The 23158-nt window shown below is 38.3% G+C and overlaps 1 protein-coding gene across 1 annotated transcript; it reads right to left on the bottom strand.

Moving 5' to 3' along the window:
- Positions 1-283: 283 nt before the first annotated feature.
- On the bottom strand, positions 284-13434 carry LOC139971991 (N-alpha-acetyltransferase 40-like). Its single transcript, XM_071978859.1, has 8 exons — positions 13202-13434; positions 8831-8875; positions 8130-8233; positions 6345-6440; positions 4735-4893; positions 3043-3126; positions 1278-1355; positions 284-698 (listed from the first exon to the last, which is right to left on the bottom strand). Exons 1-8 carry the CDS (start codon positions 13205-13207, stop codon positions 578-580), a joined length of 693 nt encoding a protein of 230 aa, XP_071834960.1. The 5' UTR covers positions 13208-13434; the 3' UTR covers positions 284-577.
- Positions 13435-23158: the final 9724 nt, after the last annotated feature.

Raw genomic sequence — 23158 nt, forward strand, 5'->3', positions numbered from 1 at the left:
AATGAAGTAGATTGAACAGGTACCTACAACACTGTGTTACTTGTTCAGAATGAAGTAGATTGAACAGGTACCTACAACACTGTGTTACTTGTTCAGAATGAAGTAGATTGAACAGGTACCTACAACACTGTGTTACTTGTACAGAATGAAGTAGATTGAACAGGTATCTACAACACTGTGTTACTTGTCCAGAATGAAGTAGATTGAACAGGTACCTACATCGCTGTGTTACTTGTCCAGAATTAAAGTAGATTGAACAGGTACCTACAACACTGTGTTACTGGTTCAGAATGAAGTAAATTGAACAGGTACCTACAACACTGTGTTACTTGTCTAGAATGAAGTAGATTGAACAGGTACCTACAACACTGTGTTACTTGTTCAGAATGAAGTAGATTGAACAGGTACCTACAACGCTGTGTTACTTGTTCAGAATGAAGTAGATTGAACAGGTATCTACAACACTGTGTTACTTGTCCAGCATGATAGAGCGGCTGTCATTGATCACAGGCAGAGCTAAGCAATGACAATGCTGGATTCCATAACTGATTGTTATTGAAGCAGAATTAGTCTCTCTTCATTCACTCTTGGTTGCTATGGTCTTCTTCTTCTTGATCGGTTTGCTAAGAATCTCATAATCATAATCCTCAGGATTCATGGGGTCATAAATACTGGGAGATGTCTCATCTATTTCATATCTGGATGTAAGAAAAATGAAAGAACTTCATTAAAATCTTCCAGAAAAAGACGAGCAGTCTTCATAACTTCTGTGTCACATACAAGTATATCAGTAACCACATATATGATAGGTGCAGCACTGGTAAATACAAATGCAAATAAAAAACAAAACAATACACAATACACACAATCGGATAGGCTTTTCTAAGATACATGGATGTACACTTATGAATGATAAATAAGGTCCAGCACAAACAAATACATTTGGTAGTATATGACTTAAAATTACTAAATACCTACATTCAGGACTGGATACATACAGAGTAAGACTTTCTATTAACACGGTTGCCTTTGCATAAAACCTCTCCTAGATTACAGGTAGGTCTGAAGTACATATAAGATGAGACTCACTCATCTACAACACACTACAAATTATTCAATAAATATTTGATAAATCTCACAAAATCTTTACCAGTGAGTTATCTTCCCCTTATTTGCTTTTAAAGTTGGAGCTTCTTCATAATAGATTTGAGATAGAATCTGATATCGATAACTTGAACTTTATAACTTTTTAGAGATAACTTTTAGAGTAAACTTACTTTAACTGATTGACAAAAAATGAATTGGCCTCTTTATTATGCTTGAAAACTGTCAACATCACCTTCTTCATTTGTGTTCTGAAAGGAAAAAGAATAGCATGTAGAACACTATGTTAGGCTAGTTACTTTATTCATTAGCCTATACCCAAACACTGTTATCTCAATAATGTACTAATCCTTGAAAACTGATTTTCTCCAAAGCCTAAAACTTTCAGATTAGAAACCTAACATTGGTACAATAGATACTTCCATGCTTTCCTAACTAATTAGGTCACCCATAAGCTCCCTCCTCATAAAAGGCCTTTTTGAATAAATTCTTAATACTATTGGAAAAAGTAATGTTCATTACTTAAATGAAACATTGCTGGGATGCCTTGCCAGCATATTTGTAATGATATGGGTGAAAATGTAATAGGGGGGGGGGGGGGATGGAGAATTGGATGGTGGGAGAGAGCTATGTTGATGTTAGATTTTTAAGTCAACTGCTAGTCCCCATTTGCACTCAAAATATAGTAATATCATAAAGGTCCTTTACAAAATATTGGCTATTCATCCTTACAGAGAAACTCCTCTTGAAAAGAAAAAACTTCTAGTTGATCTTCAAATCTTTCTGCAATAACAATTTGTCACAAGTGAATTTTAACTTCTTCCACATTAATGGGATGGATACCCATTCCAGAGGTTACTTGCCTTCAAATATGTTACAAATGCAGCACAAGAGTAGTTTGCAAGCTAACCCTGGCGAAAGTTCGTACTGCATGTACCTAAGTCAACCTTCGACCTCCACCTAGAACAGCAAGGGGGTTCTACTACATATGTGGAAGTCAAATCATCATAATTTTCACAACTTCACTGAGACCTGACCTTTAGAAATTTTGTATGGTTTGCCTTCTGCAAACCTTAATTGAGCTTTCACCTTTATACCAAATTGTAGAATAGTTTCATTTATCATGTGGGAAACCTATCATGCATATATAAAATCTTTTTGGAAGGTAAAGTTCTCAAGGTAAAGTACTTTTGATAATTCAAAATTTGGAGCTCTGCTGACCCCAAATGACCTTAGCCTCCACCCAAAATAATTTGGTCCTTGTGTTCACTATATAAGAAAGACACATGCCAAATATGAGCATGAGACGTAACCTATCTTGGGATATCGTGTTTACAAGGTTTGTGTTTATAGAGCTTTATAGTGTAAAATGACGTGTGACCTCAAAAACAGTAAGGTTCTTGTACTCATTGTAGGAAAGCCATGTGCAAAATATGAGAGCAAATTTAGTTTCTAACTGGAGATATTGTGTTTCCAAGGATTTCAAAGTTTTGACCCCTGGTGACCTTACGTGAACTTTGACATGCACCAAATTGTGTCAACACTTTACACAACATAAGGCTATTCTAACATGCATGTATGACCTTTGATGTACAGGTTCAGAAGATACAGCGTTTTTGAAGATTTCATATTTTGCCCTCTGTAGACCACAAATGACCTTTGACTTCCACCAATGGACTAATTATGGGGAAGTCACATGCCAAATATGAGAATTAAAGAGGTTACCTATCTGGAGATATCGTGTGTACAAGCTGGGGTGTCACATACACACACACCCACAACTGCCAACTTGATTGCGTAGGTTACTTGCCTAGCTATGGCAAGTAACCAAAACTACCAGACAATGACACCATCATTTCCTACGTAAAATATCGCAAATAGCTGACACAGAAGACGGCAGTAGGTGTTCTACTTCCATGAGAAAAGAATATGTCTTACTGGTATGCTAGCATCTCCAGAATCTGTATCAAGAACTTTCCAAGACCCTTGCGTCTAACTTCTTCAACAAGTTGAATTTCATAGCTGTAAAATAAATAAGAAAATGAATGAGTTTGTCTTAATAGGAATTAAATTAAATAAAGGGCAAAAAGAGACACGTATTTGTGAAGCAAAGCCAATGAAGATCCTTGGTGGAAACAAATCTAAGTTTATATGTTTCGAAGAAATCAGATACTACATACAACTTGTGATTCCCACTGATCACTTTCTGAATAAAAGACATAGTAACACATTGATGAAGTAAGATTGGGTTGGGTAATGGGGGGGGGGGGGTAAATGTACCTAAGATGCCATCACAGCTGTCCCTGGAGTATGATTTCTAATCTTTGTAAGTTCCAAATAATGGGTTGAATTCACAGTGAAATGCAATGCTGAAATCATCAGTGCTACTCTTGTATTCAGTGAAAGGTTATAAAAGCCTTGTTATTAGTAAATTAAAGTAACCTTGGATACACCTGTAGTGTCTTGTGTGGAAACCAACTGTAGTGTATTGTGTGGAATGCACCTGTAGTGTATTGTGTGGAAACCACCTGTAGTTTATTGTGTGGAAACCACCTGTAGTGTATTGAATGGGATGCACCATTAGTGTAATGTGTGAGGGTAGACACTGACTGAACACTTCCTTATTGGTGTCATTGCAAAAAGTTGCTAGCAGAGGAACAGTTTGATGTAATAATGCACTAAAAGATTGAAATCTTATTGCATACAGGACAGTTAGTAAATTTCAATTTGTATTACTTGAAGTATACTTTTAACTTGAAGTATGAGTGCAACATCATGAGTATGAGTACAAAAAGAAGTCCCATCGGTTTGAGTATTAGTACCAGTAAAAGTCCTCTTGGTATGAATATGAGTACCAGAAGAAGTCCTCTTGGTATGAATATGAGTACCAGTAGAAGTCCTCTTGGTATGAATATGAGTACCAGTAGAAGTCCTCTTGGTATGAATATGAGTACCAGTAGAAGTCCTCTTGGTATGAATATGAGTACCAGTAGAAATCCTCTAGGTATGAATATGAGTACCAGTAGAAGTCCTCTTAGTATGAATATGAGTACCAGTAGAAGTCCTCTTGGTACTGTATGAGGCCGAGGACAGGTGATTATGTTAGTATATGAGTACTGACTCACCACAAATCTTTCTTACACTTTAACAAACTGTAAATGATAGGGCTTTTTTCACACTATATAGATTCCTACACCAAGGTAAAAAGAATGGGAACCATTTTGAATATCGACAATCCCTGTTGCAAGTGCTAACAGCAAATATGGAAATGGTTTATTGAGATAAAACATTTCTAGCTTTGAATGGGATCAATGTGAACTCAGCCTAACACTTACTCCATGAATAAGAAAATCTGGCAGGATTGTTTATTGTTTGGACTGATGCAATCTTATATTTGGTAATTGTCAAGTTCTTCAGTGTTTCGATTCTTATTATGTTTTTGTTTGGTATTTTTTTTATATTTCTTCTACCTCCTGAGCCTGCACCCTATTTTCACAGCTCTTTCATGCATTTCTGACTTTCTGCTCCAGAACCTCAGTTCACTACCATCTAATCATTAGCATCTAGGTGTAAAAAGGACAGAAAATACAAGATTCAGATGAGAGTGTCTCCATTATCCAATGAACTCACCAGTATAACACTTCATCATCAAAGTCCATGTCAAACCGAAAGTGAACAAATCCAACTGGATTTTGGTCTTCTCCCCTAGCAACCAGCAACAGCACTCTGTCATCTGTGATCTCTTCACGCTTCTCTCTTTCTTTCCAGCCCCAGCTGCTCTGTTCGTACCTGTTGTAAAGTTAAAATGGAGAAATGCCATCAAAGGGATACTCTAGTGCTAGAATATGTTACAATAATCTTGAAGAGCAACATAACCCCCTCTGTAGGTGTTAAAGGTCTATTCTCAGTATCTACTCCCTAGCTTGAGATGTGGTTGACTGAATGTGGCCTGTACAATATGTTGATTAGCTAAACACTCCTTTACATTTGGAAGTATCTAGTCCCTAGCTTGAGATGTGGTTGACTGAATGTGGCCTGTATGTTGATTAGCTACACACTCCTTTACGTGAGGAAGTATCTAGTCCCTAGCTTGAGATGTGGTTGACTGAATGTAGCCTGTACATTATGTTGATTAGCTAAACACTCATTTACTTTTGGAAGTATCTCCTCCCTAGCTTGAGATGTGGTTGACTGAATGTGGCCTGTTTGTTGATTAGCTAACACTCCTTTACTTTAGGAAGTATCTAGTCCCTAGCTTGATATGTGGTTGACTGAATGTGGCCTGTATGTTGATTAGCTAAACATTCCTTTATGTAAAGAAGTATCTAGTCCCTAGCTTGATATGTGGTTGGCTGAATGAAGCCTGTATGTTGATTTGCTAAACATTCCTTTATGTAAGGAAGTATCTAGTCCCTACAGTAGCTTGATATGTGGTGGACTGAATGTGGCCTGTATATTGATAAGCTAGCTAAACACTCCTTTCCTATATCCTAGCTGCTGAATTTTGTTTGCTTATGTCCATTAAAATTATTGTTTCATTTATTTTATTTATTCATTCCAGTAAAAATATAAGATTTATTTAAGAGGAGTCAAACAAAAGCATAATCAGGGTGAGTATAACAACAGCATGTGGTCCACCGTCAGCAAAATTACAAATACACATCTCAAACACAACAAAACAAGTTAAACTACAGGAGTTATGTAAATACGCAGGCAACTCCAATCAAGCGCTCTATTTTGATGTGTTTTTACATGCACAGTAAACATTCTTACAACAAAGTAACAAGGCTCTCCTGCTTCGTTTGATGGAGACAACAACTCTATACATTAACGCATGCATATAATAGTCCTAGGTGATTAAGCTTTCAAATTCACGATATACAGTGTGGAAACAGAGGTCTCAACAGATATAATACAGTAAGTTGAAAGGAACAAAGAAATTACTGGATATGTTGGTATTCCAACCAGGGACTTCAGTCTTACAATTGAATTATGAAATAAAAATCCTGCATGGTTGCTGATTTCAATCCAAAATTGGTCAATAATTTCATTTGCCCCTTTATTTTTCTTTTCATAATTTCCCAGTCAGTTTTCTGTGTTAATTTTCTTACAAAAACCTAAGAAATGTTTAAGAGCATAGCCACCAAACTATGTGTCCGGTTTTCTTCAAATCGGGTCTTTATTTCACAAGTAAGAAGAAAGGTTCAAATAAAGAGTAGATTTTTTTCTTCAGTACTCACAAACTCTTCATATTTGTACTCAGCAGACTCAACGCCCAGTCTACAGTGTCTCGAGTACACTCCGGCATCTTATGACAGTCAATCGAAACTGTTAATCTGACAGAAAGGAAACGAAAGAAAATAACTTTGAGGAAAGACTGATCAATTTTAACATTATTCCAAGACAATTGCTGTATCTATGCGGGGACAAAGGCAGATTCATGGAGGACTAAGTGTTGGGGTATATATATATCCCTCGTCCACCCATTTTTCTTAGCTTTACATGAAAATGCAAAAGTAGTTGTTTGTTTGTTTGTTTTGTTTATATTTGCCATTAAAACACAATGAAGTACATACATGTATTAATACAGTTATAGCAATGAGGCAGCGGGTAGTTAATACAACCTTGCATTTGACCCAATTATAGCCCTTACTTATAGTCTCCATTATGACTTACAAAACACCATGTCTCAAAATATTATTCTAGGGAGTATGCAAAGATTAAAAGTAACTTATATTTATTTTAAAAAATTATATTTTTTTAGGGAGAGAACAGTGTTAAACATCCACAACTTTAAAGTCTGACTTTCATTCAAATTTAATTTTGTTATCTGTTTAAACAAGTGCTTATCAATCAGGGTCCATGTAGACCCCCAAGGGGAAGGGGCAATTGACAAGTCTGGGGGGGGGGTGAATTGAGAAGAAAGGGGGAATTGGGAGGAATGGCCTTCATTCTATCTAGTTTCAGCATTCTAACTACATATTCTAACCAAGAAATGTGGTAGCCTGCACATATCACATCGCAGCAATTTACGTCTTAAATTGAACAAAGCTAAATCCTAACAGTAAGGCACTTGTTCAAAAGCTTCATGCTCAAGAGTCCCTTATATTTCATTTTGTATTTTGTAGAGTGAATCATGACAGATAACAAGAACATTGATAGAATCATAATGTTTGCCATCATATCATGTGAAAGAAAGTGATTAAAAAGATGTATGGTATGGGTTTATATATGGGGGATGGAATCAGGAAATGCTTTTTATCCAGGTGGGAATTGGAGAGAAAGGTTGAGAGGCACCTGTAGGCTTAAACATACATTAAATATGAGACCAGAATAAATACTTTCCATGTTGCTAACTGACATATATTACAAAAGCTGACCTTTAACTCCCACTTAAAATATTTCACTGGTGTGAAAGCCGCATGCCAAGGCACTTGTCTATGTTCCCTTCTTCTTAACTGCTACTCAACGCAAATGACCTCTGACCTCCACAAACATGAAAAGCTGATTGATCGTATTTTATATGCTCAAACTGCCAAAACTTTGCCTGTACAAACTTCCTACAAGTAAAAATGAACAATGGCTAGTGCACAGTTTACAGGCCAGTCTGTGATATATACACAAATAGCTTCCAACTGCTGAATTCCACATTGTGAGGGCCAATCTGTTATGCATACACTCATGTACAGACATTCTCAAAAGCTGTGATTCTTCAGGTATAGAGCTTTCAAAAGTTTGACCCCACAAACACAATATTAGGGACCCTGTACTCATTATGGGCAAGCCAGACGCCCAAGTAAGACGTTCGTCAACTTTCCCTGGGCCCTTCTTGACAAACCATCCTTTATAGGGTGTAGCCAGGGTATCTCTCTCTGTCACACACACACACATTCAAACAATATATATAAATAGTTATGATACACATGAACATTTGCACACTGACTTGACTGTATAGTTTACTTGCCTGTCTACAGAAAGTAGGAAAATAAGAATAAAAAATTGCTTCAAACAGACTATATGCTTACCCATTTCTGTCATATTTCTTGAATGGTACAACCAGTGACATGGGATCTTCCAGTGCATTGGCTGCATCCACAAGTACCTGTGATGCAGCTAACTTAACTTGTTCCTGAAGGAGTTTAAAATGGAAATACAACAAAACTAGAAATTAATTGTGCAGACTTTGTTTCTTTGTTCAAAGTTCGTAACAAATATTTACAATGGAGCATCAAGACAGTGGCTTCCTGATTGGTACTAACTGCTGCATAGGTTGTCAATACTATAATTTGTACTTAAAACAGTTACTGAATATGAGGCATTATATCATCATTTGCCAGCAATGTGATGTGGGTTGTGTTGATTGTAGGGAATGTGAATGAGATCAAACAGTATAAACATAAAGAAAGGTGTGGCATGATGTGGTACGTGTACAGAAACCAGACGTTTCCAAAGTTTGAACACATACATCTGTCCTTTGCCATCCACCAGGAAAGTCCAGCAAACAAAGTTTTGTGCATTTCATGAACCATTTGAAGTATGTCTATGAGATCCAATCTTGCAATGTGGTGTTATTAAGAGTAAGTTTTCACAGATACCCATGCATTTTAGGGACATCCCCCTCCCCCACCCCTTACAGCGTTATTATTAATATTCCTTATTCAAAACAATAAAAGAGTAATGAATATTAAGCTGGATATTAGTCTTCAAGTTGTAACTCTTTACTTACTTCCTTTCTCTTCTGTTTCTTCTCTTTTCCCTTCAAAGATCTTTTCTGAAAAAAAAACAAAGCATGACAAATTCAATGGTTATACTGTACTTTACATGTTATGATTTCTATAAGGTAAAATCATGATGGTAAAGAAAAGAATCCTTCCTTAGTTCTCATTTCATATTCTTATTAAGATTTTAATATAGTAATATGCAAATCAGTGTATGTAGACAAAATTTAAGGGTTGATGGTTTTGCTTTCGTGGGGGTGGGGGCTACATTGATGAACTACAGCGAGTATCCATCAGCTGCAAAGCAAGACTACACATCACTTTCAAGTTATTTATTGCTTGAAAGGATCAAAGAGATCGGTACAATAATGATAATGAAAAGCAAAATTCATTTGTGCACTGTACACAAGCAATACTAAGTTTATACTACTATATCCATGTTATCATGTTATATTTTAATACTTTTTTTAATGACAGATGTGTACCCATTATGCAGACTACACATTACACACATACAGTAACAATGAGTAACAATACAAATATATATATATATATATATCAGTAAGCTATGTTTGCCGAGTAAGGCATTGAACAGATATATAGGTAGAGATGTGTTCCAGTGCTGACTCCCTACAACAGGCCCAGTCTGGGTAACTTAACTCAAGCTATATCCTCAATTATTACAAAGCCTAGAACGAAGTTGAGAATGTGCACGTGTTCAGACCTAGGAAAGGCCTGCTGTAGCTGGATAGGTCATACAAGGGTACAGAAATGCGAATTTTTAAGTTCTTTTCTGAACAAAATATCAGTGAATCAGTAAAAAATAACAAATTAAATGGTAGAGAGGAAATTTCCTAAACCTTCAAACATACTCTGTCTAGAAGAAACTCAACTGGATCGTAAGTTAAATTTTCAGAATATCTATTTGTAAGGTTTATTTTGATAGTTCCAGGTGACGGTTAGCCGGGCCTTACACTAATAACGTTGAACCGAGCGTGAACAGGAAAGTCTTACTAAATAATCTCCAAAAGCAGATATTTGATAATAAGTTCCTTTTATTAATTCTGAATTTAACTATAACTTGGGATAATTAAAATGCACAGGCATAAATGCTGATCATAAATATAAACTACGGAGCCCACAGTTATACGTCTGTAGGCTTCGGGAGATAAACTTAACTCCCGGATACGTCTTTAGGAGACACTTAAACCCCCGATTTTAAAATAACAAATTACGACACAATGCACAGGGCACACGCTCTGCCCTTGAACCTGATTGGTCCAATTTTATAGCTACAGTAACCCCTCACCCAACTCTTGATTGGTTGAGTGCCAACCTGATATGCAGATGAGCACATGCAAATGGGAACTCAAATGGTGATTCATAGCCTGCCACACCACAGAGCAAACAACCAAAAGGCGAGCCATGTGTGACGTCATGATAACAATAAGTAAACAATATGTTAACACAAACTAGAATACGCTTCACAATTTCGAAGGTGCTGACCTACATCAATTCACAAAATAATGAATGTGAAATGTTACAAAAGAAGCTTACTGTTTGTTGTGGTTGAAATGAAACGTACACCAGTATTCAAAACATTTGACAAATTGGCTGAAATAGGCCTAGGCTATGTGATATATAATATGGTTTAATTATGCAATAATGTAATCAGTAACATGTATTATTTATTGCAGTTAGAATACCATCATTTTGTGTTTGCACTTTCTGACAAATGCACTGGCTACATAACTATAGAGCGACTTTACACACCTCTGTGATATCTTAGTCAAAAACTTAACAGTAAATAGAGAATGGAATACATTCTAAGGGTAAGAAAAACTTCACTTGAAAATATTTAATATTGTTTAAAATCTCAAGTTGAAATATTTCAAACTATTCGCAGCAATTCACTTGTTACTAACATTTTGTGCTATCGTCTGTCTCATTCCTATTGTAAGCGCTTACTACTCCACCTACTGTATGGTCAGCAGTTTATTCTAAGCCTACGTCATGCTTTTACTAGGCTAGAGTCAATATATAAACTGTCAGTGAAAAATCAGGAACCATGTTGAATATCCATTTTCCCACAGAATTACTTCTAATTGGCAATTATTAAGCCTAGCATCATCTGTTTTTGGTAATGTATGTATACAATACTTTTGTTCTGATAACCAAGACCCAGCTGATACCTAAGGGATAATCCCTGATTCCCTGTGCTGTCCCCAGATTAAAGGTGACCTCTGGAATGTCCACAGATTTTATATAGTCCCTGGAATATCCCTGCCCAGGTGAATAAATTCATCTTAACTTGTTTGGCCTCGCATTTGTAGAGATAGCTTGAATCTAGGCTACAAATGTGAATTACATTCATTATTCACATATTAAGGCAAATTAGATCATTGAATAGTTTCATAGAGACTGCAATTGACGCAAAGCATCATGTTACACTACTTGATGAATAATAAGGTATGGGATGTAATAACTTGGCTGCTGTAATAACTAGGCCAATGTACTTATTTCTGGATGAGGTGTTCTAAGATTGGCTTTTGAAAACCTAGGGCCACCAAAACAGCGAGAGACCGTCAAAATGCCTTCCTTTAAGTATAGTGTAGTACCAAGCCTTGTTGTCAACATTAACTTGCTCATCTGAAAGGGGGAACTATGAAAACTTGTTAAAAATAACTGCAAGAAACATCTCAAAATGCTACAGCTCCATGGACCTCTGTGCACCAACACTGTATATTTCAAATACATTGTAATAAAATTACAAGCACAGCCTGCCTATTCACTTGATGATCGGCTAAATAGCCGAAACCTTAAGAGTTTTCAAACATTGTTCTGCTCTGCTTGTCACTGCAGTCAGTTGAAGAAAAGGCTAACCAGTTTTAAAATTGATCTATTTTACATCCCCTTGAGAAACTGTCTTGCCAGGTTACAAACTTGTGGCTTTGACATGTACAAGATTTGTGCAAATGACCGGCCAAATCAGATAGCAATCATGACAGACCAATTGACCATGGTATGGTACTGTAAGTATAACTTGGAGAAAGACCGACACAGTGGCGTAACTAGACCAATGCGGCAGGTTTCTTGATTCTTGACGGGCTCCAAGAAAGGAAAATCCTTTTAAACCCTCCCAACTTCAGCACAAAACAGATACAAAGTTCACAAACAACAGAAATAAACAGCAATACACGCTAAAGATACACTGTGCAACTCCAATTGCCTCATCATTTAGATTCCAGTGGTTGTCCAATTTTGCCTAGAAGTCATTCAATGAAGTTGCAGAGACCACAACCTCAGGAAGAGAGTTCCAAGTATTAACAACTTGATAAGAACAAATAGTTGAGACATGTATAATTGATTTGCAATGCTTTTTGGCATTCTTGTAGCTATGCCCTCTGATTTTGGCAGACAGATCCAAGGTATCAATTTGCTACACTCAATATCCTTCAAACCATGAACAATCTTATTTGAATTACATCACCTATCTTTCTGCGGAATACTAATGTAGGTAACTTGAGTGTACAGTACGTAATGATGGTTCTCCAGACCAGGTACAAGATGTGTAGCTCTATGTTAAATGCTCTCAATACTGCTTACAGTATGTCAGTTCTTAGATGTGGGAACCAAATAACATTACAATATTCCAGATGTGGCATAAACTGGTTGTGGAAACTAAAGTAGCATAGTAAAGCTTGAAAGGACCTCTTAATCAAACCTGGCATTGATTCATTCACCTTAAGTGTGGCCACCCACTGAAAAGAACTGAGTGGACCATTAAAACAAAATCCTCTCCCAATAACCATTGGATATAATTCTAGTGTTCATATTTTGGGTAGCAGTTTTGAACGCTCTGAATTTTGTCTCTGAAGATAAATATATAGGCTACTGTGGTTACATGTATAAAACTGCTTTGGACTTGTGTAGCAATTTGACTAAGCTATAGTATTATGCTGTCTTTTGCAATGCGATATCAGATTAATTATTCAATTTGACAACCAAAACGTGAATTAAAAGAAATTCAAAATTCAAAATTAATGGAAAACCATGTATTCTTGTCCCCCTCTGGATTATTTTCTACTGACGTCCATGGGTCCTCAGACTTTCTAGAAATAGTTTAATAATCATAGTAACCTTACCTAAGACTGACTAAGAGTTAACGTTAAGCTTAGTGGCTGATATTATTAGGCCTAGCCTAGCTATATGGGAGGCATCTTGCAACTAGTCAAAACACAAATTTCAAGAGTAGCTAGGCCCTAGGCTAGGCCTACTGTAGCTACACCCTTACCTAGGAAAACGAAGCGTCCTGATATAAGCCTAGGCTAGCCTAGTTAGGCATAATGTGAACCCTCTAATGCTAGTTTGAATCATACCCCCATCTTGATTCACTTTTCGATGCACAAAATAGGTAGCCAATGGTTCGTTCTGTAGCTGATAAGTCAACAACAAACGTAAATTGAGGTTCACTCTATGACACAGAAATTGCAATAGTAAAGGTTTTTCACACGTATGTACTGTGTATGAAGCGCAGACATTTATGTGTTAAATTTCTGTGGCATGAGGTAGTTCCTGATCCTGTGATTGTATCCCTACCAAGTAGCATACTAATTTCGCGCACTTGCTGTTTCGCGCGTTTGGAAATAAGGGAGCATGTTAATGTAGCTTTTCATATCGGTATATTTCTGACTGTACAGAGTGAAACAATTTTATACCGGATGATTAAAGACGCGGGAAACACACAAGACGCTTAGACATACTACAATACCCATCATCGTCAAGTGACTAAAGTGTTCTTGCAAAGATTGAGGTACAGTAAGTAGTGGAGGCGACGGGGGTACTGCGTTTAAATGTCGTGTAAAAGTGATTTAGAGGGTGGGATATCGCAGTCTATTTTTCATTGATATCAACCAGAAATATGCATCCGTTAATTCATCGTCTGTACAAGTCTGATGTGTTTGCCTATCTATCAGTATTGGAGAAAGTGATCAGATGCCGTGGTATACACTCTCGTCCGTTGGAAGGGGTCGTTCAGTGGCGGTCCTGGGCGCGAATTCACACCCCTGCCTCATTATCAATGCTGTAGCCGAGTGGATAAAGGCGGTGATATTTTAAGCAATGAGGTTCAGCAATCATGTGGTTCCGGGTTCGATACCTGGCCGGGTCATAGTAATTAGGTGGGTTTTTCATCCAATAGCAAATCTACGGTATTCACATCTGAAATAACTTTCTTAATTGAAAAGAATCCAAATGAAAGTTAAAATGTTGTATTGGAAGCCGTGTAAGTTGTAATCCATATATAATCCATAAGTGTAATCCATATATTGTGGGCTTCCCCACATCTGTGGTCGCTTCAGCGTCGTAAAAATAACTGCTGATCATCATCATCGTCAACATCGTCAACGTCGTCTCGTCGCCATCGTCATCGTCATCTTCATAATCATCATCATCATTGTTATCCTCTGGTGACACTTATCGAAAAGAGAAGGCTTGAAATAAGCCGGTGTTCTCTACGATCAAACACGTTCGACGTTTACATGTAATTGGGGTATTCAATTACATTAATGTTGTGTACAGTAGTGATAGTTACACAACTTCTGTATCATGTAAGTTACCAGTGGCGTAGGAAGGTACTTTTGAGTGGGGGGGCTGAAGACTGATGACCGGCCTGGGGGAGGGGTCTAAGGGGAGGGGGTGTCCCCCTCCCCTTTGGAATTTTTTGCATTTCCAGGTGGCCTCAGATGCAATTTGGTGCAATATAGCACACTTCAACACCCACTCCATTTTGTAAACTTAATTTTGTATTTTCACCTGGCCTTAGATGCAATTTGATGCTCCAAATGAGATTTTTTTTCTCATTTGGAAATGAAAAAGGGGTTTTCTGACTTGCGAACCGGGGGGGGGGGGCGGAATGATACTTCCGCCCCTCCACATTTTTCACTGGGGGGGCTGGCGCCCCCAGCCCCCCCGGTTCCTACGCCCTTGTAAGTTACTATACAGAATGAAGTATTTCTATTATACCTAAATAAAGTGTAAAGGATATACCTAATGTACGGGTAACGAGCATGTACACAACATAAATGTAATAATTTCAATAATTATTTAGGTGTACTGCACAGTTTTACTTCCCTTTGAAAAGTCGCAAATCTGACACTTAACACACTGAGATATAAAGATATCAGAAAACAACAGTTATTGTATTTGCTGAGACCACACATTTATTAAGAATCAGCCAAGTTAAAATATTGTAACAGAAATATCATATCCCTTTCAGTCAATTGATAGCGAAACATTATCGTCATAGGATTGAGCGTTCCCTCAGTTCTACCCGTCGATGGCCCCAGACTCTGTAATTGTATCTCTCCCAAAATATGTGTAGACTGTAGAGCTGTTGCGAGTTGTAGGTGGCGACATCCAATGACAATCTAACCCAGGGGTTCCCTAACTTGGGTGCATGAACCCCCAGGGGGGGGGCGTGAGTTCATCCCAGGGAGTTCGTTATACGTTTCTGAATTAAAGTGTTACCGCTTAAGTGTGAAGATAATTATACTGTACCACTTTAAGTGTTTATAACGTATTAAACGTAATCTCTGTAAAGTCTGTAAATGCCGTAATCTGTGATAAATTCATATGTCAGTGCATCAGCGATCGACTGAAAAACATTCATAAATTAGAGATCAACCAGTCATCAACCTCTTCTCCGATTTTTGTCTTGACATGTGTTAAAGATTTTTATTAGTTCCAGCAGCCGGACTTTGGGACACACTAGTCAACGAGTCATCTAGGTAGTTGATACAGCATTTTACAAGATTCTTTTGAAATTGCGGTTCTGAAAATGCACAATTATTAAAGAGGAATTCCATAATGTAGGAATATCGTTCTAATTATGCAAACCATTTATGGAAATATCACTGCAGGAGGGCAGGGGCACTGGGCACACCATATAATGTTTCTACAATTGAAGCACTCTTTAAGTCTAAATATGTTCAGCTTGTGCACATGGCGACGAGTTTGCCTAGACTTCTCGATCACATCAGTATCTCAATCACTGCTATGATCAAAGATCTATGTGTATTTGTTTTTAACAAACTGCAGATTTGTGTTTTCCTCAACATCTTCTCTACGACCAGGGGGTTAGTCACGACCACCTAAACCCAAAGAACTTGTGTAGAAATTAATGAATAATTTCCAATGGTGATCTCTCCGACATCCTATAGACGGCTGCAGGCTATCAAGTGAGTGGCCTAACTTAAGTATCAAATATAATCAATACAATGGGTTCAATACCAACTACAATATCAGACACATCTACAATAATCATTAAGGCTAAATATAAATGAAATATGTTTCCAGTAAATATATAGCAGCATGGGATATCGCAATCGACGCTACTCGAGACGGGAACACTATCGTATATGACCAGCACACCAGTACCATACCCCCGGATATATTGCCTACTAAACTTGCAGACCAGACCTCACTGCTATAGACAGGGGTCAAAGCAAAATTCACATCATGGAGTTGACGTGTCCCTGGGACTCCGCTGAATCCTTTAACAATGCACAAGAAAGAAAATCAGACAGATATGAACCATTGATCGGTGACTTGAGTGATATTGGCTGGGAAGTGGATTTCATAACGGTGGAGATTGGAGTAAGGGGGATAATAGCTCCCGGTACAGTAAAACTTATGTGCAATAGACTGGGAAAATCGAAAAAATCTATAATAAAGAAATACCTTGCCAAATGTACTAAACTAGCCCTCATGTGCAGCTAAACAATATACAATCTTCGGGATGATGCTGACACTTGCCTCACACATATTGTAGATATATAGAGTATATTTTTTTCAGCAGTTTTTGTTTACTATTTGTTCGCATTTAGATTTGTACTTGTCGTTCTCTTAAGTTCTTGGTTGCTTGGTATTGTCTGTCGTTTTAATCCCTTTATCCTTTTATTATCCTTAGTGTGGCTTTCTGCTAGCTGCGGTCGTTGAGACCTGTCATGCTTTTTTTATAGTCAATTTTATCTGTATTATGTACATTGAGAATTGATAGAAATAAAATATAAACATATTCTAATGGTGATCTCTCCGATATCCTATCAACGGCTGAGGGGGTAATATGTGAGTGGCCTAACTTAAGTATCAAATATAACCAATACAATTGGTTCAATACCAACTACAATACGAGACACATCTACAATAATCATTAAGGCTAAATATAAATGAAATATGTTTCCAGTAAATATATACGTAATAAACTCACATCTAGCCGACGTGGCAGTCAATGATGGATACCATGCAGTAAGCCTTAGTCAGGTGCGAATTCCTTAGATCCATTTACTAGCATGTTCCTAATAGACCCCTAAATGCACAAAACTAAAATAATATCATATTATATAGTACCCTTTATAATAATACTCCCAGATTCACAACATAGGTACCACCAAACAGTAGCAAAACTAGTTTAGGGTCAACCTCTGAAAAGAACTGTCACCAAAGGAACTTCAGATCATATACCAGCTAATAAGGTTTCCACAAACATATAACTTCTAATTTAAATTCCGAATGCGATTGGAGAATTGAACACGTCCCTGTGAATATCATGTAGTGGATCAAAGGGCGTTTCATTGGCGGGGGTGGGGGGGGGGGGTCTGACGCACCCATCACTTCTTGAGATTGTTCCCATGCTTGAAAACGCGCGCCCACAACCCTACGCCCTACCACCCCTCTTATCACTTCCCGATGAGTAACGAGACTTAATAAATGACCTTCGCCCGTACCAAGACCTTGACAAAATCCGGCAACACACCACTTCATCGGTAACAAGTGATCGGGTTGTGTATTAGTGACGTCTAAAGGTCGTTCACTGACCTACATGGAGTGTGACCACTCCCGATTTGGCAATTTCCCAAGATCAGGCCCCGAAAATCCAAGAATTCCAAGGGCACTGTATACTGTATGGATATCTAGCAAGATCTAACGATATCTAGAGATGAAAATCCCAAGATTTTCCCTAAACTGAAGGCAGATATAGAATCGAAGCCTTTAGTGTGTATAGAACTTGAAACTGTGTCTTTCGAAATGAAAAGAATGTGGGTCAAAGTAGCGTAACTCCTATGGGCTCGGACCGTGCTGAGCCGGTGGCCCGACCAAAAGGGGGCCCCGCTATACTGATGCACAGAAAAAGGGTACCTCTTTGTATAGGGAGGGCCCGTTTTACTGGGAAAGAAAAACTCATGCAAGACTGAAAAAGACAATATACATATTTTCACGTGATACGGACATAATCATGGGCTCATTGGGTATTTATGTCTGTATCGAGCTAGTTGAGTTATTTATTATTATAATGAAAACAAAGTATATAATTTAAAACCCAATTCCAGCCAATGTTGTAAAGAGTACAACATCGGGACATGTAATATTTTGAAAAATTCTAAAACAATAACCCAACACCCAACACCCAACAGACCTGAAACTGCGTTCATTTTAAAAGAAGGCAGGGCTTTCATATAAATAAAATAATAAAAGGTAAGAATAAAGATGCCTTCGGTGTATCTGGTAAGTAAAAAAGCACAGGAAATTAGGCTTAGATGGAGACAAATTTCAGCCGAACTTAGGCCTATGCTTAGGTTTGATTACTGTATGTGTACAGTAGTCTCCATTATACTCCATAGAGTAGGGGGGGGGGGCACTTGCCCACTGTTACGTTGGAAAGCAAGAGGTCTCGATAATTAATTTTTAACGAGACACAAGCCTGGGTTCGTTTCTGGGAGGAACACAGACAAATTGACGAGTCTAGAGAATTTGAATGAGAACGTAAGCTATATTGAACAATGGAGTTTGAACCAACAACAACAAGTGGTAATTACAAATATATAGAAAATTACTCACAAATTTAACAAGATAGGATACACTTTAAAACACGCTGGTCTCTTCCAACGGCGATATCCCTCAGCGGCCACGACCTTGATGACGATGCTTCTCGGTCCGTTGTACCGCGAAATTCACTGGTCCTCGACGAAGTTTCTCGCGATCCCAGAAACAGCAGTCACCTTCTTTCCGGCGATGCTCAAAAAATAGAAGACGGACTTCCAGCCACAATCGAGTGAAGCACAAGTCGAACTTCTCGCCAACTAAATATTACCAGAGTCAGTCCAAAATCAGCTTTATAGCTACCAACTCCTGGCGTAACGAACTTCCTCAACGGAGACAGAAATTCTTCACCTTCTCCGAAATAATGACTGAAAAACTGTAGTTTCACAGCAAAGTCCTCTTCAAACTTCTGAATGGAAGTGTAGAATCAATCTTGGTATTCATATCTCAATCCCTCAGAAACTACTTACAGTTGAGCACTGACGATATATAGTAGAATGGTATAATATGTGTCGTCGCTTGTATTCGATAAGAAACTGAGAAACTTTCCGATCTGGGGCGGGTTTTTATACGATTCGCCATGTCAAGAATCATCTAGATCTTTCTCGATACACCCGAGTAACAATTCGACCCAGTTTCTGCGTTCCCGGAAGTCCTTTGCATATCTCGCGAACATTCCAGAGAATCCACGAAGATGCGTGCACAGGGTACAACGGGATTTTATGTGCCGCCATAAGGAATATACCAGAACAATCGTGTATTGCTCATTACATAAATAACATTCTGACATGGTAACCCGACCTAATTTCTCAAATATTGATTTGTCACGTAGGCCATTTCAAATACGTTCTATATTATAACATTAGGTTCCTAACTAGCAGTGACTAGCGTTAGGCTACAAGGGCCCTCGTAACACCCACCCCCGGAAAAATTTTAAAATAAGTTAAGCATTTTATATTCAATGATTTTCCCCAACCAACAGTTCTCTAGTTATGTTCATTGCAAACGGACCCATTATTCATTACTGAAATTATTGAAAGTCAAAATCCTAAGGCATGAGATCTCAAAATAAACGATGTGTTAATGCAACTTGCACGGGAAGTGTCTTTTCCGACGATCAGGAGTATTTGTTGCTGTACACTCCGCGCCAACCGGTGGCACTCCGCTTACATATATAGTAGTGTGTTACGCCTATATGGCCTACTGATCCCCCTTGTACACATTTCTGCGGACGCCCTTGCTTGGACCACCTGATAGGGGGCCCCTTTGGGCCAGGAGCCACCCCAGGCTCATCGTTACGCCACTGGTGGAGCATAGCACAATAAACAGATAATAGTTAATTATTTCATTCTCATTTCAATTATTCGAATTTTTAAAGCAAAAAGCAGATATCACATCATATCAGTGGGCTGTAGATGTGTGTTTTCGGTTTCGGAAGTATCTGGTATTTTTTTTTCATTTCCTTCAAAGAAGTTTTATAGTTGCCGATATAAGAGGATTTAATTTATGTCCACCAATAAATTAAGTGTGTCTGAATTTTCGAAAATTTTCCTGACCACCATTCTTCATCATACTTCACTCTACTCGTGCAATTTTGACCGGTCTGTTAGGGGATGAAAGAGGTTTTTCTATATTGGTTGTCCATAGATGAAATTTTGTGTGTAACCCTTTGAAAGTGATGTGTTTCTTTAATAATTGGTGGCGCTGTATATAATAAATTAGAGGGTTTGTAAGTTGAACTTCGCCTGAGCCTGTGATGTCCGCGAACTGATCAGCTAACGCGCGATATTAATCAGGGGAATTTTACATAGTCTAGCTGGGGATGAGTGCATGCAGCGGGGGGTGTATTAATCTAGAAGGGCGTTTATCTCACTACTGTGGGATAGCATTCAATATTATTATATTAAGCAGTACAGTATTAAGCATTTAAGTGTATTACTCTAGAAGGGGGTTATCTCACTACTGTGGGATAGCATTCATTGTTACTATATTAAGCATTATTGTATTAAGCATTTAAGTGTATACCACACCGTATTCAAACGGGGGAATTCCTCTCTCCCGTCTCAATAGTTGAGTACCCTGACCGTTTTAAATTCAGTACGTGTTGGGACAGTTATATAACTTGGGTTTTGTGTCTTTATTTCTTCTGCCACGGTTTACATGTGAGACAATATGGGTACGTTTTGAAGTGAAGTTGTTCACGAGAATTGTGAATTTTCAAATTCTGAACAAATAATGGGCTTAAAACCTTGAAAAGTGGGGCTTACGGGTATTGTGGGCCGCGACGTATAGAATCGGCCTACAAAAAGCAATGATCCACAGGAGATGCGATGAGGTCGAACATGACGTGTGACTGGTGACAATCTTCAAAAAGGTTATGGATGGAAAAAAAAATCTATTGAGAAATTCTTGGTTCTCAGGAAAAAGTGTACATCTGTTTGGTCATTTCAAGCCCGAAAAGTGCCATTTCTGGTGATCTTGGGGTGTATCAAAACCAGAAATGTTCTTGTACGCTGCGCGCCAACTGATGGTGGCGCTCCGCTTAGATGGTAATTCGCGCCCTCCGGATTAGAAAATCCTGGATACGCCCTGTCATGTGTGGCATTGCTTTTTAGGCCGACCTTCAGTCTGCACCACTGATCTAAGCATACCGGGATCCATGCTAAATTGTATAGTACGGAAGCTTAAGCTATAGTACATCAGCATAAGAAAAACCTTGCCCCATAAGTTGACATTTTTCAGTACATTGTTTAGAAAACAAAATAATATCTTATCAAAAATCAGAAAAAATGTTGGATGGATCAGTTGCTTTAACTGAGCAATTGACCAATGTTCTGTAAATTTTTTTTAATTGTACACATCATTCCATCTGAGCAATTGTATAAATTTCTGCAAAATTTTTAATTGACAACTTGTCGTATCTTCGTCAACTCAACATTTGTCTGCTCACTTCATTCCAACTGAGACTTGAACAAGGTCTAAAGGTAGATGTCACCTCCCCGTTGACAAAAAATGTCTAGTTACCGGGGCTTATATGAAAAATGGTATTATCGTTCCATCATTTTAACAATACATTTTGTATACAACTGTGCTTGTGCTTGCATGTGTTATTAAATTAAAGCCATTTGGAAAAGATGTTTGACCAATAAGCTATGTAGATCACCTGTCCTCATGCTCCCATGCAGCGGCTACGGTCCTGTTTAGTGGGGAAATGGGCAAATGGAGATGTATTTTTATTAAACCGGACAAAAAAATTCCATACGACGCACGGAACTATAGCTAAAGGTCTCAATTACGCAATCAATGGCAACTTGCTAGGAGAGATCTCATTCTATGCTTAGGCTAATGAGGTCTACCTGAATAGCAGATCACACCGTGGTACAAAAACAAGTAGCATATCCAGTGTAGTACATATCATAGCCTAGCACTAGACACAAGAATGCTTACATGGTAAGGGCTATTAGCCAATCGATTCACAGGAAATTCGGAAACCACCATTGATTAGTTTTAGCATGAACATTTCTGTAACGGATATTTTGTTAACTCTGTACTTGCAGTTGATTGTTATGATTTCGTCCCGTTCTGGCGTAGTGACGAATTTGCAAAAAGGGAGTTTTGAGAAAACGCGCTCTAAAGATTTTTTAAAGCGTAATAAAAAAAGGATCTTTTGTACCGAAAGTTGTCATAATTTTAAATATAACAAATAGAACTTTGAGTTCTCATGTTTGTTGCTGATCGAAAATTTTCTTACAAAGTAGTAATTTTAGTGTTAACATATTCGTCGTTATGTCATATCATTTTCAGTTAATTTTAGACATTCGTCACACATTCGTCACTATGCTAGAACTACATTTTGAAGTTTCGTCCTGTCACAGATTTGTATTGTTCACTTTTGTATATTAGCCATAAAGTACACCGTGAATGTTCACTATCACAGAGGAGAGGAGGGGGGTAGGTGGAATCCGTGACCGGACAAATACCCCCCAGACAAATACCCCCCGGACGATAACCCACCAGACAATAACCCCTCGGACGATTACCACCCGGACAGATACCCCCCGGACAAATACCATCCCGGACAACTATCCCCCAGGACAACTACCACCCGGACAGATACCCACCGGACAATTACCCCCGAGGACATAAACCCCCCCGGACAACTACCCACCCGGACAACTACCTCCTCGGACAAATACCCCCCAGACAGTTACCCCCCCCCCCCGGATAAATACCCCCGGACGAATATGCCCCTTGACATATGCCAGCGACGGATACGCCCGTCTTTTTACGAGGTTAGTTTCCCGCGGGTCTCAACATATACCCTGGTCGCCGGGCAACTCCGAGAGCATACTTACAATTGGGTCAGGGTGCCGGTAAAACTGGCACCAATAGGGTCGTCGTGTGCGTGGCCCTTTTAACCTCCTCCCGACTTTAAAAAAGATTCGAGTGTTTCATAC

This window comes from Apostichopus japonicus, chromosome 8, assembly GCF_037975245.1.
Source record: "Apostichopus japonicus isolate 1M-3 chromosome 8, ASM3797524v1, whole genome shotgun sequence".
Taxonomy (NCBI): Eukaryota; Metazoa; Echinodermata; class Holothuroidea; order Aspidochirotida; family Stichopodidae; genus Apostichopus; species Apostichopus japonicus.

Bases quoted from the DNA above. Each gene is read 5' to 3' on its own strand.
- LOC139971991 (XM_071978859.1), bottom strand. The intron at 6,441-8,129 runs GTAAGCATATAG...CCTTTCTGTCAG, and splicing joins AAGAAATATGACAGAAATGG to ATTAACAGTTTCGATTGACT. The intron at 699-1,277 runs GTAAGTTTACTC...TCTTACATCCAG, and splicing joins TTTTTTGTCAATCAGTTAAA to ATATGAAATAGATGAGACAT.